Below are 18,388 nucleotides of genomic sequence, written 5' to 3'. Positions count from 1 at the left end.
CGTCACCTACTAAAATATGCCAGTGTTACGGGGTGACTTGTAATTAGTTACATTATTTGAAACATTTTAAGATTATAAATTTTTGTAGCTGTCTCTTATATTTAATCTGCCCACTGTTAAGACTCTCCAAGAATTAAAGGAGGGTTGGCAGTCTTAATGCCCAAAGGACCAGAAGAAGAACCATGTTCAGATGTCCACTTAGTCATCTCTATGTATTGGCACACTCAGAAAAGATGTGTTAAATATTATTGACAGTGGAAGAACTTTGGCAAAGCAAAGCAACATTAGCCCACCACTGCTGGGATCTAAATCTATAGGGTTTGAATCACAGTGCTATCAACCAGCCTACACAGACACACAATGGGCCATATGTCTGTAAAATGATGGACAATGGTCGAGGCTCAATGCTCATCACTGCTGCGACTACGACTTCTGCCAGTTGATCAAGGCGTCTGTTTTCTGGCATGTCTTTCAAATAATGTTGGCATAGAGCAGGCATCTAATTGTATATTTGGAGACTTGGTGCCCCAATACACTGCAAATCTCCACAGCGAAAGCAAAAAAATCCCTATATGCTGTTTATGAATGTAAACAAACTGTTGTCTTATTGTCAAGTCAAGTCACCTTTATTTTTATAGCACATTTAAAAGACAACGTGTGTCAACCAAAGTGCTGTACATTAAAATCAAGTATAAATACCACTCAACTATGCAACATTTAGCAGATCATTAACATACATACAAAATAACATATGTACGCACCAACATATAAATAAAATAAAACCACTAAAACAAAGATGGCTATGACAACCTAACAAATATTCAAAAAAACTTTAAATTCTATCCTATACTTTACTGGTAACCAATGCAATGATGCCCTGGTATAATTTTAATGTTGGATTTTAAGATAATTAACAAAAATAATTCTACAATACTTTACAATACAATACCAAAGACATCTAAGTATCTCAAACACCACTGTATTGTACTGTAATGGGTTAATGATTAAAATGTGTAACTCATTTCTGACCTCATGGAACTGGTGGTTTATCACAGGAGTCCACCATGCTTGTGTTTAAAGCATGCAGAGCCTTTGGTGGGGTATATAGGGCAGTAGTAGCCTAGTGGTACTGGACTAGTAATCAAAAGATTGCTGGTTCAAGCCCCGCCACTACCAGGTCGCCACTGTTGGGCCCTTGAGCAAGGTCCTTAAACCTCAATTGCTTATACAATATACTGTCACAGTACTGTAAGTCGCTTTGGATTAAAAAAGCATTTGCTAAATGCCAAAAATGTAAATAACATTATCATCAAGGATTTTTTGTCTGTCTGGACTTTTACTGATGTGACATTTTCTCCATATTTATTATAAATAAATCCTATTGTTTTAACATATTTGTGTCTTATGTTTTTCAGTTTTAGATTTGCAAAATTATGAACAATAAATTATAGACATCACAACCCCACAAATACTTGTATTTACATACAATCTGGATTTAGTTAAATGTTACATAGACTATTCTGTTACATTAAAATTACAACATATACCTAGATCCAAATAAAGCACATTCCGTGCAGTGATCCGAGCGACACAGGTTCCCCTAGTTACCTTTTATCATTACATTTTATTTCATTAGATGTGGTTCATTAAAAAGTAGTTCTTTACCACTAAAACGAGTAAAATTCTTTTCTCGTTTAATATGTTTCTTGATAAAAAGAGTAAATGAGCTGTAAAAAGTGAGAGAGGGTTCAGGTGGGGTAAAGCTTAACCAGGGTTGCATGGATTGTGGTGTTTTTGCTGAGTGAAATTAAATAATCGTGTCTTATATGTAGGTCAGTTCCTGCAGCTGTGAGAAAACTGGCGTGTGTAACTGTAAACACAAGGGTGCACGTTCACATAAAAACGCACGGAATACCGTGAGCTTAATGTAATTAGTTTTAGCTAGTGTGCAACATGTCGGTGAAGAAAACAATACCGTGGTTCCCTCGGTGCACTCTTTTAGCTGATGTTTCAGCTGTAGCACTTTTTTCACGTCTGTAGACGCCATACTGAATGAAAGAAGCACTCTCTCCCACGCTCACTCTCATTCTCCTTCTGAGAGAAAACGCGACCCACACTGACCGGCTTTTTTATAAAGGCGGAGACCAAGCATGAAACAATTTCCAAGTTATTATTAAAGTATACAAGCTATTCATTTTTATCTAAAGAACGAATAAATTAATGAAAAATATATTATCCACAACTAGATATACAAATATAACGCTTTTATGTGTGTATTTTAGGATGAATACATGATCATATACATGTATAACATGTACAGTTCTACAATTACTGACTAGACCATCTATTTCTGTACATACTTTTTTTAGCCTGCTTTCACTCTGTCCTGTGCACCACAGAGCAGGTATTATTTAGGTGGTGGATCATTCTCAGCACTGCAGTGACACTGACATGGTGGTGGTGTGTTAGTGTGTGTTGTGCTGGTATAAGTGGATCAGACACCAGCCCTGCTGGAGTTTTTAAATACAGTGTCCACTCACTGTCCACTCTATTAGACACTCCTTCCTAGTTGGTCCACCTTGTAGATGTAAAGTCAGAGACGATCGCTCATCTATTGCTGCTGTTTGAGTTTTTTCATCTTCTAAACCTTCATCAGTGGTCACGGGACGCTGCCCACGGGGCGCTGTTGGCTGGATATTTTTGGTTGGTGGACTATTCTTCGTACAGCAGTGACAGTGAGGTGTTTAAAAACTACATCGGCATTGCTGTGTCTTATCCACTACATACCAGCACAACACACACTAACACACCACCACCATGTCAGTGTCACTGCAGTGCTGAGAATGACCCGCCACCCAAATAATACCTACTCTGTAGTGGTCCTGGGAGAGTCCTGACCATTAAAGAACAGCATGAAAGGGGGCTAACAAAGCATGTAGAGAAACAGATGGACTACAGTCAGTAATTGTAGAACTACAAAGTGCTTCTATATGGTAAGTGAAGCCGATAAAGTGGACAATGTGTGTAGAAACTAGGAGCCGTAATGTTATGGCTGATCGGTGTACACCTATAAATTATATATTTTGTTATATATACATTGTTATATATTATATATTGTTGTATGTTAGGGACACACCTTCTAAACACTGAGTTCAGGTAATTCAGCCATTACCGTTGCTAACAAGTATATAAAATCAAGTTAAATCAATTATGAAGTAGATTTATTGTTCAAGCATGATTCTGCCCCTATGCACAAACCATGGCTCATAAAGACATGACATGAAGACTTTGGCATGCTGTGAGCCATGTATCCTCTGCCAACATCAGTGCCAGACCTAAAAAATGCACGTTTGACACAATGAACACAAATTGCCATTGGCACGCTCCACAATCTTGTGTAGGTTGTAATAGCACTAAGGGAAGATTCTATATTAATATTAAAAGTTTGAAATTGGATGTCCAACAAGCTTAATGACAGATGTGCACATAGTTTTGGCCATATAGTGAACATGCATACACAGTATGTATTTAGTATGTAGTATAGTATACACACACACACACACACACGCACACACACACACACACACACACACTTGTGTACACTGTTAGTCAAAACGGAACCTCTGTACCTTTGCCCATAACTAGAGCATATGTTGATCAAATTTTAAAATTCTTTACAAACACTGTTAGTAACTTGCGGTTGCAAAAACAGATAATCAATGTTGAACTTGGTCATAAATGAATACTAAACTACTAAACTAAAGTTGTCATGTATCGTTAATATGAAAATATCACTGTTCGTAAAAATTTCATTTCACAAGGTGTTGTAGCTACATGCTTAGGATGTGGCAACCAATATAATAATCACTCCACAAAGAGGAATCTGTTTATTTGTTTCCCACTGATTAACCACTTAGTTGACGGTTATCATTTATTCTGTGTAAATATAAGTTGCGGCTATCTGTGTGCGTTCTCTGTGTTTGTGTGTGTAAAGAAGTAAAATTGCCATCTACTTTTTTATACTTACTAGCTTAATGGTTATTTCCAATGGGCTGGTGGCATAGTAAATTAGATTGTTGTGCCAGCCTACACTTTTTTGCCTGCTAACTTCACAAATTCTTATAGAATATAGAATATTACAATATTAATGAAAATCAAATCAAAATTCTAAAGTTAAAAGCCCAATTTAGGCAAGTTAATTAGTGATAAACTTGCTGGCTAATTGCCAACCTGATCTGGCCCCTGCACAGTTACACATCTTTCAATAAGCTCTGGAGACGACTATCCTGCCAGCTGCTCAATATGAAACATTTTGACATAGTTTTCTAGTATCTTTTGTTAATACCCAATCATGATTCCCTCACCTATTAGAACATATTCATCTGCTTATTGTGGAGTGTTTGAAAATACTGTTACCTTATTTTTTTTTACTTTTTTGTCTTTGCCCCAACTTTGAGTGTGCTACAGGTATAAAATTCTAAATGTGTTTAAAATTACAAAAAACAATATAGTTGATCAGTGAAAACGTTGGAAATATTTTCTTTCTACTTTTGTCAGTAAAATTTAGATTCAGAGAAATAACAAATCACAGATTCTTCATTCTACTGCATTTTACAAAACATCCCAACTTTTCTGGAAAAGGTGTTATGCTATTGCAACAGGCTGCATCCACTTAAACAGTATTTCACATGGTGTGTCAGAATATTATTGACACCATGGGTTCTGCAGTAAACTGATATTCTTTTAGTAAAGTTTAGTACAGTATGAGATTTAGATCAGGGGACTAAGATGGCCAGAGCTGAAGCTTGATTTTGTGCTCAGTGAACCATTTTAGTGTTGACATCTTTTGGATCATTGTCTTGCTGGAAGATCTAAGGATGACCTACTTTAGTTCCTTGGCAGAGGCAGATAGATTTTGATTTAAAATGTCTTGGTATTTCATGGAGTCCAAGAGGTAGGCACTACCTGTTTCCCAGGAACAGGCTATTTCTTGGCAAGCCCTCCAAATAAAGACTTGGTCACCCTAAGATGCTGTTTTTTCCCAAGGAACTCTCCAAAAGTGATCCTTAGGAATTTTCATTTACCTCTTTTACCATACTGTCACAGTTAACTGGACCTTTTTAATTACTGCCCTAAATGTAGGGATTGGCATTTTCAGGTGAATAGCTATTTGTATAGTAATGCTCTGCTTTGTGAAGGTCAATACACATTTCATTTCATTTAAATTGTGTGTTCTCTTGTCTTTCCATGTTGAAGAATGTGACCACTTTGTCACTTCATATACACCAATCAGCCATAACATTAAAACCACCTCCTTGTTTTTTACACACATTGTCCATTTTATCAGCTCCACTTAATATATAGGAGCACTTTGTAGCTCTACAATTACTGACTGTGGTCCATCTGTTTCTCTGCATGCTTTGTTAGACCCCTTTTCATGCTGTTCTGCAATGGTCAGGACTCTCCCAGGACCACTACAGAGTAGGTATTATTTGGGTGGTGGGTCATTCTCAGCACTGCAGTGACACTGACATGGTGGTGGTGTGTTAGTGTGTGTTGTGCTGGTATGAGTGGATCAGACACAGCAGTGCTGATGGAGTTTTTTAACACTTCACTGTCACTGCTGGACTGAGAATAGTCCACCAACCAAAAACATCCAGCCAACAGCACCCTCTGGGCAGCGTCCTGTGACCACTGATGAAGGTCTAGAAGATGACCAACTCAAACAGCAGCAATAGATGAGCGATCATCGCTGACTTTACATCTACAAGGTGGACCAACTAGGTAGAAGTGTCTAATAGAGTGGACAGTGAGTGGACACAGTATTTAAAAACTCCAGCAGTGCTGCTGTGTCTGATCCACTCATACCAGCACAACACACACTAACACACCATCACCATGTCATTGTCACTGCAGGGCTGAGAATGATCCACCACCTAAATAATATCTACTCTGCGGTGGTCCTGTGGGGGTCCTGACCATTGAAGAACAGGGTGAAAGCAGGCTTAAAAAAGTATGTAGAGAAACATATAGAGGTGGTTTTAATGTTATGGCTGATCAGTGTATATACCCCAGTGAAACAGGTATTTAATGGATTACTCTGACCCCTTCAAAAGTAAATAAAACTGCTAAATTGTTTAAAAATGCTTTAGTTTCATTGTTTAAAGAACATCTAGAAGAAAAAATATTGTGGTTTAGAAATAACTATTTTTTGATAGGGCATTTTTTTCTATGAATGAATTTACTTCAAATAAAGGTTGGATTTCTCCCCTTTTGTTAGGGTGAGATGTTTTCACAGTTGTTGTTGATGAGTCGTGAACTGAATCAATTAGAATGAATCACTGAGTCGAGCAGCACTAGTGTGGAGGGATAAAGGAGGAGTTGATCATTACCCACCTACCGTACTCAGTGTGTGTCTCAGTGTTTCTGTCTGTCTCTGTCTCTGTCTCTCTCTTCTCCTGCACACCAACGTGGAGGTGCAAGTCCTTTCCTTACCGGCACCCATATTATCTTCGTATAGGTATGTTTAACTTTTATATTTTACTTTTTCACTACTTTTAAATAATTGACTGCTGTTAATAAAGTTTTGATTTTTAATTTTTGCATTGGGAGGACTTGTAGACTTAAAGAACTTAAATTCTTGAATTGTTGCAAATACATGGATCTTATTTATAGAAACAGACTGCAGCCATCCTGATAATACCCTCATGTTTAAATTTTATTTCTCAAAATAACTGTCACTGTTGAAATCATAATTATTTACAATAAAATGAGTACAAGACGTACAGGCAGACGTATTCAGGCTTGAGTTTAAACGATCACAGATCATTGTAATTGTTAAGGCAAATATAGAAGAATAGAGAATAAAAGACTTAATAGAATTAATATATTTTAAATAGTAAAAGGTCTAGTACTAGAGAGATTGTGGTTCCTGACAGAAAGCCTATAAAAGGAGTGTGAGGGGGGAGAGATGCATGGCTGCTATTCCTGGCTACAGCTGTGATAAACTGTGACAGATGCACTGAAAGACTTGTTGATATGCTGTAGCATGCTGAAACAACATAGAAGTGTATTCTGAGGACAATATAGACAGACCTTGTTTCAGTTTTAGCATTTTATAGTTTTATAGTTATATAATCTAGTTATATAATATAGTTATAATCTGTCCTGGTAGTCAAATCAAGTAACCAAGGGAGCAATTACTTTTTCACAATCTTGATAGGCATGTTCAAGTAAATTAAATTATGTTTTACAAAATTTATTTTTCTTTTGTGTAACATGTTTTTCACTTCATTTTCATCAATCGCTTTATCCTGGTCAATGTCACAGCGGGTCCAATTAACCTGAAATCAGTGGCTCAGTGGGTAGCACTGTCTCCTCACAGCAAGAAGGTCCTGGGTTCGGTCCGGGTCCTTTCTGTGTGGAGTTTGCATGTTCTTCCCGTGTCCGTGTGGTTTCCTCCGGGAGCTCCGGTTTCCTCCCACAGTCCAAAGACATGCAAGTGAGGTGAACTGGAGATACTAAATTGTCCTGTGACTGTGTTTAACATTTACATTTTCGGCATTTAGCAGACGCTTTTATCCAAAGCTACTTAAAGTTGTGACAGTATACAATCTAAGCAATTAAGGGTTAAGGGCCTTGCTCAAGGGCCCAGCAGGGGTAACCTGGCAGTGGTGGGACTTGAACAGACAACCTTATGGTTACTGGTGTAGTACCTTAACCACTAGGCTACAGCTGCACTAAACATCAGTTCAACATTAAACTGTTGAGCTGCTCAGGTGGCGCAGTGGTAAAGTACACTAGTGCACCAGAGTTGGGGATTCGAATACATCGTATCGAACTTCAGCTCTGCCTTCCGTCTGGGCTGGGCGGCAGCATGAACAACGATTGGCTGTTGTTCGGTGTTAGGGGTAAAAAGTCAGATCATAGGTCCTCATAACTGGTGCAACTGTGGCCCCTGCTGGCTGACTGATGGCGCCTGCACAGGGCTGAGGAATAATGCTGATAGGGGTGTGGCCCTCCGTACACAGTGCCCGTGGGTGTATAAATTTGACTCGTGCAGGTAAAAAATGCAGTCTGCACTGACTGTACGTGCCGGAGGGGGCGTATGTCAGTTGAGAGGCGTCCTCAGTCAGCAGTGAAGGGTAGATTAGGGGAGAAAATTGAAAAAAAAAAAAAAAAACATTAAACTGTTGAACTGATGAATCATGTGTTACGAGTAACTACCGTTTCTGTCAGAAATGTAACCAAAGCGTAAAACATGACATTAAAATCTTAATGAATAAATAAAACAACCTGAAATCACTTGACGCAAGGCAGGAATACCCTGGTGCCAATCCATTGCAGGACTTTGGCCACTCACATTGGTTTTAAAAGGTCTAAATACCCCTGTTAAGATGCCAAGCTTTTTATATTTTTGAAAAACCTACATCACTGCCAAAAACATGAGGGAATGGTCTGATAATGTGCTCAGCACTCAGTACTAGTGAAATTTTACTCAGGCCGTACAAGCGTACATTTATCATATCACATAAATTCAGTAAATCTTCATATTAAAAAAAAATGTGTTACTTTTTTATATTTTAATAAAATACTGGAATAAGTACATTTAGGGCAGTCTAGCCAGTATGCAGCCAAAAATACCTCTTCAAAAATTCTGCTGAATGATTTACACTGATCAGCCATAACATTAAAACCACCTCCTTGTTTCTACACTCACTGTCCATTTTATCAGCTCCACTTACCATATAGAAGCACTTTGAAGTTCTACAATTACTGACTGTAGTCCATCTGTTTCTCTGCATGCTTTTTTAGCCTACTTTCACCCTGTTCTCCAATGGTCAGGACCCCCACAGGACCACTACAGAGCAGGTATTATTTAGGTGGTGGATCATTCTCAGCACTGCAGTGACAATGACATGGTGGTGGTGTGTTAGTGTGTGTTGTGCTGGTATGAGTGGATCAAACACAGCAGCGCTGATGGAGTTTTTAAAGTGTCCACTCACTGTCCACTCTATTAGACACTCCTACCTAGTTGGTCCACCCTGTAGATGTGAAGTCAGAGACGATCACTTATCTATTGCTGCTGTTTGAGTTGGTCATCTTCTAGACCTTCATCAGTGGTCACAGGACACTGCCCAGTGACAGTGAGGTGTTTAAAAACTCCATCAGCGCTGCTGTGACCTATCCACTTATACCAGCACAACACACACTATCACACCACCACCATGTGAATGTCAGTGCAGTGCTGAGAATGATCTACCACCCAAATAATACCTACTCTGTAGTGGTCTTGGGAGAGTCCTGACCACTGAAGAACAGCATGAAAGGGGGCTAACAAAGCATTCAGAGAAACAGATGGATTACAGTTAGTAATAGTAGAACTACAAAGTGCTTCTATATGGTAAGTGGAGCTGAAAAATGGCCAGTGAGTGTAGAAACAAGGAGGTGGTTTTAATGTTATGGCTGATCGGTGTATAGTAAGGTGCAAAAATGTGTATCTGCATTCAAGAAAAGCATTATTGCTCCTTTAATAGTGTGGTGAAGTTTAATAAGTAAATCAGCTAATGTGCTTTGGGCAGTTTGGAGGGCTTACCTCAGTTCTCCTGTTTAACATGTTTGTTGTATTTGTTTATTCATGCTTTGAGCTAGACACCTACTAAATTAATTATTGTCTCCTTAAATGCCCAGACAATTCTCTTCAACTTTAAATTTAAATTTTCCCCAGAAAAAAAATATGTCTAGGCTTTTGCACAGTGGACACCTGGCCATGAGCTTGTTGAACACCCTATTTAATAACCATGAATATTAAAATAGATTTTGGAGCGTGTCTAATGAAAATGTTTCTAATCCAGTCAAAAGACTAAATAGGGCCGCTCAGGTGGCGCAGCGGTAAAAAGACACGCTGCAACCATAGCTGGATTCTGAGTACCTCGTATCGAATCCAGCTCTGCCTCACCGGTTCGAGGCTGAGTGGCTGTATGAGCAATGATTGGCTGGTTGCTCAGTTGGGGGGTGGGACAAAGAACCGGATGTGGGTCTCTCTCTGTCAGAATGCGATTACGACCTCTGCCGGCTGATTAGAGGCGCCTGCACAGAGATGAGGAAGAGTGCCCTTAGGGTGTGTCACTCCGCATGCAACGCTAGGTGGCGCCAAACTCATAAATGTGTGGGTGGCAAAAATGCATCCGGCTGCTGCTCATGTTTCGGAGGGGATATGGGTTAGCTTCGATCTCCTCTGTCAGGGCAGGGTTCGGCATAGACGAAGAGATGAAGCACGATGCAAATTGAACAATTGGATGCGCTAAAGGGGGAGAAAAAGGGAAAAAAAAAAAGCCATAACATTAAAACCACCTCCTGGTTTCTACACACTGTCCATTTTATCAGCTCCACTTACCATATAGGAGCACTTTGTAGTTCTACAATTACTGACTGTAGTCCATCTATTTCTCTACATACCTTTTAGCCTGCTTTCACCCTGTTCTTCAATGGTCAGGACCCCCACAGGACCACCACAGAGCAGGTATTATTTAGGTGGTGGATCATTCTCAGCACTGCAGTGACAGTGAGGTGTTTAAAAACTCCATCAGCATTGCTATGTCTGATCCACTCATACCAACACAACACACACTAACACACCACCACCATGTCAGTGTCACTGCAGTGCTGAGAATCATCCACCACCTAAATAATACCTGCTCTGTAGTGGTCCTGGGAGAGTCCTGACCATTGAAGAACAGCATGAAATGGGCTAACAAAGCATGCAGAGAAATATATAGACTACACTCAGTAATCGTAGTGCTTCTATATGGTAAGTGGAGCTGATCAAATGGACAGTGAGTGTAGAAACAATGAGGTGGTTTTAATGTTATGGATGATTAGTGTAAAGCTTACTTAACAATGGATGTTCCAGCAGCATTTGAAAATCTGGAAATGGTCTTAGAGAAAACAGGTCCGATGTCCAGTTCTGATGCCTCTGTGCTTATTGTAGATGGTTTTGAAGGTGGACAGGAGAAAGCATCTGCACTTTGACTGTGTTATGACACATTCCTCCATCATCAGTATTAAGATTATCTGCAACTGAGGCCAATGTAGTTCCATACCAGACGCCATAGCCTTTATGTCCTCTGGCATCAATGAGTCTTGGCCGCCCAAAAACCTGTCGTCAGTATATGGCTTGTCTTTATTATATCACTGTCAGTGGGTTCTCACCAATGCTTCCTGTGGACACCCCTAGCTGTTTCAGAAATACTTCCACCCAGTCATCTGGCCATAATGATTTGGCCCTCATCAAAGTCACTCAGGTCTTTATGCTGCCAAAATCTGTTTCATTCTACCGTATTACCAGTAACTACCATCAGCTCAACTTTTTATATAGTCTTGACTATGGCATGCATTATTGTTATAAAACAGACATTGCTGTGCACGTTGTTTTAATATTTTGGCTCATCAGTTGTGTATTATCATCTCTTTATCTATAGGTCTGGGCGGTGACCAGCTGCAACAGTCATGGCACCCAAAAAGAACAAGGCCGCAAAGAAGAATAAAGCAGACATCAATGAGATGACTATTTTGGTGGAGGACAGCCCGGTAAACAAAATCAATGGGCTGAACACTCTTTTAGAAGGTGCAAATGGCTTTAGCTGTATCTCGACAGAGGTTACAGATGCTGTCTATGCCCCTAACCTCCTGCAGGGCCTCAGTAACATGAGACAAGATAGTTTCCTGTGTGATCTGACACTAGCAACTAAATCCAAGGCCTTCGACGTTCACAAAGTTGTAATGGCTTCTTGTAGTGAGTATGTACACAACATGTTAAAGAAGGAACCAACACTTCAAAAAATTGACCTTAATGAGATTTCCCCAGTTGGTTTGGCCACAGCCATCACATATGCCTACTCTGGAAAACTGACCCTGTCACTCTACACCATCGGTAGCACGATTTCAGCAGCCATGTTTCTGCAGATCCAAACCCTGGTCAAAATGTGCAGTGACTTCCTAATGCAAGAAATAAGTGTGGAAAATTGTATGTATGTAGTCAACATTGCTGATACATACAACCTAAAAGACACCAAAGAAGCAGCTCAAAAGTTTATGCATGAGAACTTCATTGAGTTCTCAGAGATGGAGCAATTCCTGAAGCTCACCTACGAACAGATCAGCGACTTTCTTACAGATGACTCCCTGCAGCTGCCGTCTGAGCTCACGGCCTTCCAGATTGCAGTCAAGTGGCTGGACTTTGATGAGAAGAGACTAAAATATGCACCGGACCTGCTGACACACATTCGCTTTGGTACCATCTCTCCTCAGGACCTGGTTAGCCACGTGCAGAGCGTTCCCAGGATGATGCAGGATGCAGAGTGCCACCGTCTTCTGGTAGATGCCATGAATTACCATCTGCTGCCATATCAACAGAACATTCTTCAGTCCAGAAGAACCAAGGTTCGCGGTGGCCAGAAAGTACTGCTTACGGTGGGAGGACGACCTGCTTTGACTGAAAAGTCCCTCAGCAAGGACATTCTTTATAGAGATGAGGACAACATTTGGAATCGTCTGAGTGAGATGCCTGCAAAGAGCTTTAACCAATGTGTTGCTGTCCTGGATGGCTTCCTCTATGTGGCTGGTGGTGAAGACCAGAATGATGCAAGGAACCAAGCAAAACATGCTGTTAGCAATTTCTGCAGGTAAATGTTTCTCAAGTTTTGGCACTACATGAAACTGGTTAGTAACACACTCACATTTAGAAGAGGGCAGTTTCAAGCTGCTCAGGTGGCGCAGCGGTAAAAAGACACGCTGCAACCAGAGCTGGATTCTGAGTACCTCGTATCGAATCCAGCTCTGCCTCACCGGTTCGAGGCTGAGTGGCTGTATGAGCAACGATTGGCCGGTTGCTCAGTTGGGGGTGGGACAAAGAACCGGATGTGGGTCTCTCTCTGTCAGAATGCGATTACGACCTCTGCCGGCTGATTAGAGGCGCCTGCACAGAGATGAGAAAGAGTGCCCTTAGGGTGTGTCTCTCCGCATGCAACACTAGGTGGCGCCAAACTCATCAATGTGTGGGTGGCAAAAATGCATCCGGCTGCTGCCTATGTTTCAGAGGGGATATGGCTTGGCTTTGATTTCCTCGGTCAGGGCAGGATTCGGCATAGACAGAGAGGAAGCACGATGCAAATTGAACAGTTGGAAGGGGGAGAAAGGGGGAGAAAAAGGGGGAAAAAAAAAATAAAAATAAAAAAAAAGAAGAGGGCAGTTTCTCTGGGCAGTGGGAACCTTCTGGCACTGTTGTACTTTTTTGTGTGCATCATGAACAGTTATAATGGTTCTTTGCATGTGTTTTGCCTTGACTAAGCAATTACTTGTGTTTTTTATTTACAGATATGACCCCCGATTCAACGCATGGCTCCATCTTACCAGCATGATTCAAAAGCGTACACACTTCAGCCTCAACACGTTCAATGGTCTCCTGTTTGCTGTGGGTGGCCGTAACTCGGATGGCTGCCAGGCCTCTGTTGAGTGCTATGTTCCATCCTCGAATCAGTGGCAGATGAAGGCCCCCATGGAAGTATCCAGATGCTGTCATGCTAGCACAGTCATTGATGGCAAGATCTTGGTAACCGGAGGTTACATAAACAACGCCTATTCTAGGGCAGTATGTTCTTACGACCCGTCAACAGACAGCTGGCAAGATAAAAACAGCCTTAGCACCCCAAGAGGATGGCATTGTTCCACCACTATTGGTGATCGGGCTTATGTTATTGGTGGCAGCCAACTTGGCGGGCGCGGAGAGAGGGTAGATGTCTTGCCAGTCGAATGTTTTAACCCACATTCGGGTCAGTGGAGCTATGTTGCCCCCTTGCACACGGGAGTGAGCACAGCCGGTGTTTCCACTCTGAATAACAAGATTTACCTCTTGGGTGGATGGAACGAGGTGGAGAAGAAGTACAAGAAGTGCATTCAGGTGTACAACCCTGACCTTAATGAATGGACTGAGGAGGATGAGCTGCCTGAGGCCACAGTGGGCATCTCATGCTGTGTTATTACCATCCCCACCCGAAAAACAAGAGAATCAAGGGCTAGCTCAGTATCATCTGCTCCTGTCAGTATATAGGTGGCATATAAAGCTAATATAGGATTTAGAATAGGGAAATATACTTCACTTGATCCTTCTAAAAAAGATAATAAATTCCCAAGGTTTCTGTTTGCTTCAGGTTACTGTTCACATTAAGACCAACCATTTCTTATTTATTGCTGCCCCAAATGAAATGAAAACAATCATACATAAGCTAATGAAAGTAACAATGGTATGTCATAATTACACATACAACAGACCATATACATTTAGGTCATTATTAATTCTTGGACAGAGCCCGTGGTTCAATACACAATCAAGGAGACTTTAAGCAACACCAGTGACATGGTGGCTGCTAGTCTGAATGCAAGGTTATTCACATTTTGTGTTAATTAGTACATACTTTTATGCATTCTGGTGACCTCTGCTGCTTGCATAACAGCCTCGCTGACCAAGGACAGCATGCTAGCACGTGCCTGCTATAAAAATTGTACCCGCTCCTTCACACCTGTCGGTGACAGATTCTTACAGAGAGCTTTACTGCAGCTTGTGCTGGCACCTCATTCAGGCAGTAGGGCTGCAGTCCAATCTGAAGTAATCATCCTCCAATATTAGGTGGCAGTTTGAAGTGGGACTGCTTGATGGAGTCATTCCAATCTTTTACAGGCATTTTGCATCAGCAGTTTTTCAAGGAACGTACTGAACATTTTAGGCCTTAGAAGTTCTACGACAACCAGCAAGATTAAACAGAGATGCAATTTGAATTAAAAAATGTGATTATAACTTACAGACTTTAAAAATAAAGTTGGAAGTCTGTTACAAATGGTTATTTTTATTCCCCCTTCAGAGTGAGCTTATAGGCTCTTTGGTGTTAGGGCATAGTGATAATCACTTCATAATGGACCTTGGTTTGTTTCTTAGGATTTTAATGTTATATCATACACCTTGGTTACATTAATGACAGGACAGGTAGTTACAGGTTAAACATGATTCATCAGCTGAAGTTCAATGTCAAACACTGTCAAGGGCAATTTTGTATCTCCAATTCATTTAACTTGCATGTCTTTGGACTGTGGGAAGAAACTGGAGCTCCTGGAGGAAACCCACACAGACGCTGGGTAAACAAGCAAACTTCACACAAATAGGACTTGGACTGCTCCACCTGGGAATCAAACCCAGTGCTACATGTCAAGCCACTGTGCCGCTCTTATAAACCAGGAGTTGATGTTACAGGAGCAAGGTTATTTACCAGCTCTCTTTCTCTAAAACACAACCAAGAGAGTACAAGACTGACACTGCTGTCAGTCTGGAACTGGAACTTGGGTCTTCACATCGCATTAGAATGCCGCGCCATCCGAGCACCCTGTGTGTTAAATTAGTTGCCTGAATCTGAAAGTATTAAAGTGGTTCAAAGGTTGGGAGAATACTATTAAATAATTAGGTTTGTTTTCGAAGGTAGTTTTTTTTTTGTCTTTTATTTTGAAAAATGGATGTGAAAAGAATAAAAAAATGATTTAGAGGTTATTTATTATACAGTTACTTTTGAAAGGGGCCAAGGGTTCTATAATTGCTTATTCAGCCCTTCTCAATAATGTAACATGCATTGGGTGCATAGAACTAATCTATACAAAATTGTTTGTACACAAGAACTTTCAATGATGCCAATGATAGACATAAGTGAACAATTATTTAACAAATTTTTGTTTTCCATAATGAGATAAGCTTATCATGATATATGTTTCTTTTCAAGAATGTGGTGAGAATTGAGGATTTTAATTTACATTTAGCAGACACTTTTATCCAGAGAGACTTATTTGGCTCTGGGGCCCAACAGTGGCAACTTGGTGGTGTTTGGGCTTGAACTAGCAACCTTCTGAATACTAGTTTACTACCTAAACCACTAAACATCCACTGCTAATTAATTTAATCCCACTTACCAGAAGTAGTTGCGATGAAAGTTGTGTCTCCCACTTGACACTTGAGTAGAAGTGTGCATGATGGCTGCTTTGGATATAGCAATATCAAACATCAAAGACAGGAAACATTACAAGAGTCATGATGAAAGTTGAATAGGGACACAAAGGGTGACAGTGATGGTATGTTTTGTAAAACGTTTGAAGGGCTACTGAAATCTAAGTTATGTGCCTGAGCTTTCTGGATCGTCATGATGAACTCCTGACAGCTCATGATTTTATTAATTGTAGGTTCTTGGAAACAAAGTATTGCGACAACTGCACACCACTGTGATTTTTTAAACTGACTCATTTTAAATGAAAAGCATTTTGTATTTATGCCGATTCATTGTACTTGTCCAAGTTCTACATATTTATTAAAAGGTTCCTATAAGTGTTAGTTGTCTTTTTTGTAGTTGATTCTCTGATGTAGATATTATCAAGATCTTCTTACTCATTTAGAATTTACTTGTTACCCAAATACGAAAGCTCTGATTTTCTCCAGCATTTTTATATGATTTTACCTTTAAAGAATGTTTTGTGTATTGTTTTCATAATTATGATGAAGTCAAATATGAGTCTTAGACATAATTGGCCATCCCTGAAGACAGAAAGGTGTAGTATTTTCAACTCAGATACCAGTATAACTGAACCTCTAGTAAATGCAGGGAAACTTTGTTACTATAAATAGAATATGAGAGACTATTTTATGTTAATAATATTTAATTAATAGAGTACCAGTTCTATTAACAACACTTCTCAAAATGGGATAGACTGAGTGAAAATGAATTAAAGACTAGTAATGAAAAAATAGCATTACTAGTTGAATTAACTTATATGTATAGTAAACTTGATAAAATGTGGACAAATCTTAAGATTTAAAATTCTACTGAATTTATATAACAAACCACCTTACCAACATTTATGATGGTAGGTAAAGAAGATCTTCTGGGGGTTGTTGACTAAAAATGAGTCTGCGTGGTCCCCCTTGGTCATTGTCAGATTGGGGGAGACTGAAATGGACATGGGATCAGCCAGAGGTTGAGCCAAAAATGTGATTCTGAGGTTGGTGATCAGTGGTCCTGGATGAACTGTCACTCACATTTTTAGGAGATAATATACCTAGTAGCTGAGAAGTCCTGTAAACCTGTGAGAACAGAGGTCGCTGATTAGACTTTTTACACACTTACAAACTTTTTATACAGGACAGACAAAGGCAGTACATACATACAGTAGACCCTTGAGTTACGAATGGTTTACCATACGAACATTTTGGGTTACGAACGATCTTTTTCAACTTAACGTACAAACAAATTTCGGATTACGAATAGAAATTCATGAAACACGTGACGTCACGAACAAGTTGACTCCAACCGTCTCTCTCTCTCTATATATACTGTATATATATATATAGTGAGCGAACATTCGGACAGCGGACGGTGTTTTTCCAGTGTTTTCTTTATATTTTGTAAAATTCTATATTAAAATGTCCCCAAAGAAGATGCAGAGAAAGTGCAGTGGTGAGAAAATGAAAAAATCACTATTTGATGTGTTGTATAATTACTCCTGCCAGTAGCTGTCACTGTGTATCAGACAGAGAAGACAGTGAGTGAGAGAGAAGAAGGAATTCGGCTCAGTAAAGTATTCTTTCTTTCGTTCAATTACACCTACAAAATACATCACTATTGAAATAAAGAGGGAAATAATAGGGAAATATGAGTTATTGTTGTTTCTGGAAGATACATTTTATATAAAAAGAAGGAAATTTATTATGATGTATGGTACAGCACACATACTGTACTGAAATGTGGTGTGTGTTTTATGTACAGTACTACTGTGTATTGTTGTTTATTATTGTTTATTACAGGAATGTAGATTCTATCATTTAAGATTTAAGGGAAAATATAGTTGTATTTATAACAAAAAAGACCATTTAAGACATTAGAAAGGTTAGGTAAGGGGGTGGTTTGGGATTAATTCTATTTACATTATTGCTTATAGGAAAAATAGATTTAACTAACGAACACTTTGACTTCAGCCCTTCAGAACCAATTACATTCGTAAGTCAAGGGTCTATTGTATTAGAAATGTGGCATGGTGTAAACAGTTTTTTTTTAAATGTTTAGTAAACTGTTTTAAGGCATTTTAAATGCATGTAGGACCAACCATGACACACGTAGTGCATAAAATTACATTTTAGTAATACAGAGAAATGAAACAATAATGGAATATGATATAATCATTCAATTGGTATATTATAAAGTAAGGTCTAATGAATGTCCTCTTAAGTTCTTCATTCAGAAATATAAAGGAAAACGTGTTGGATGTTTTTCCTTTTAACACATTTTCATGGAGACTCGGATGCTGA

General features: G+C 39.6%; 2 protein-coding genes across 2 annotated transcripts in view; one reads left to right on the top strand and one right to left on the bottom strand.

The window, feature by feature from the left end:
• LOC134314753 (elongin-A-like) overlaps nucleotides 1-2,047 on the bottom strand; it is a 31,751-nt gene extending 29,704 nt beyond the window's left edge. Inside the window, exon 1 of the mRNA XM_062995447.1 lies at nucleotides 1,976-2,047. Coding sequence (XP_062851517.1) covers nucleotides 1,976-2,047 — 72 coding nt within the window. The remainder of the gene's footprint in view (nucleotides 1-1,975) is intronic.
• A 4,388-nt stretch (nucleotides 2,048-6,435) lies between these two features.
• On the top strand, nucleotides 6,436-16,414 carry LOC134314998 (kelch-like protein 31). Its single transcript, XM_062995870.1, has 3 exons — nucleotides 6,436-6,520; nucleotides 11,481-12,683; nucleotides 13,375-16,414. Exons 2-3 carry the CDS (start codon nucleotides 11,509-11,511, stop codon nucleotides 14,105-14,107), a joined length of 1,908 nt encoding a protein of 635 aa, XP_062851940.1. The 5' UTR covers nucleotides 6,436-6,520; nucleotides 11,481-11,508; the 3' UTR covers nucleotides 14,108-16,414.
• Nucleotides 16,415-18,388: the final 1,974 nt, after the last annotated feature.

Source organism: Trichomycterus rosablanca, chromosome 5 (genome assembly GCF_030014385.1).
Source record: "Trichomycterus rosablanca isolate fTriRos1 chromosome 5, fTriRos1.hap1, whole genome shotgun sequence".
Lineage (NCBI taxonomy): Eukaryota > Metazoa > Chordata > Actinopteri > Siluriformes > Trichomycteridae > Trichomycterus > Trichomycterus rosablanca.
This window is presented reverse-complemented; position numbering and strand designations above follow the sequence as displayed.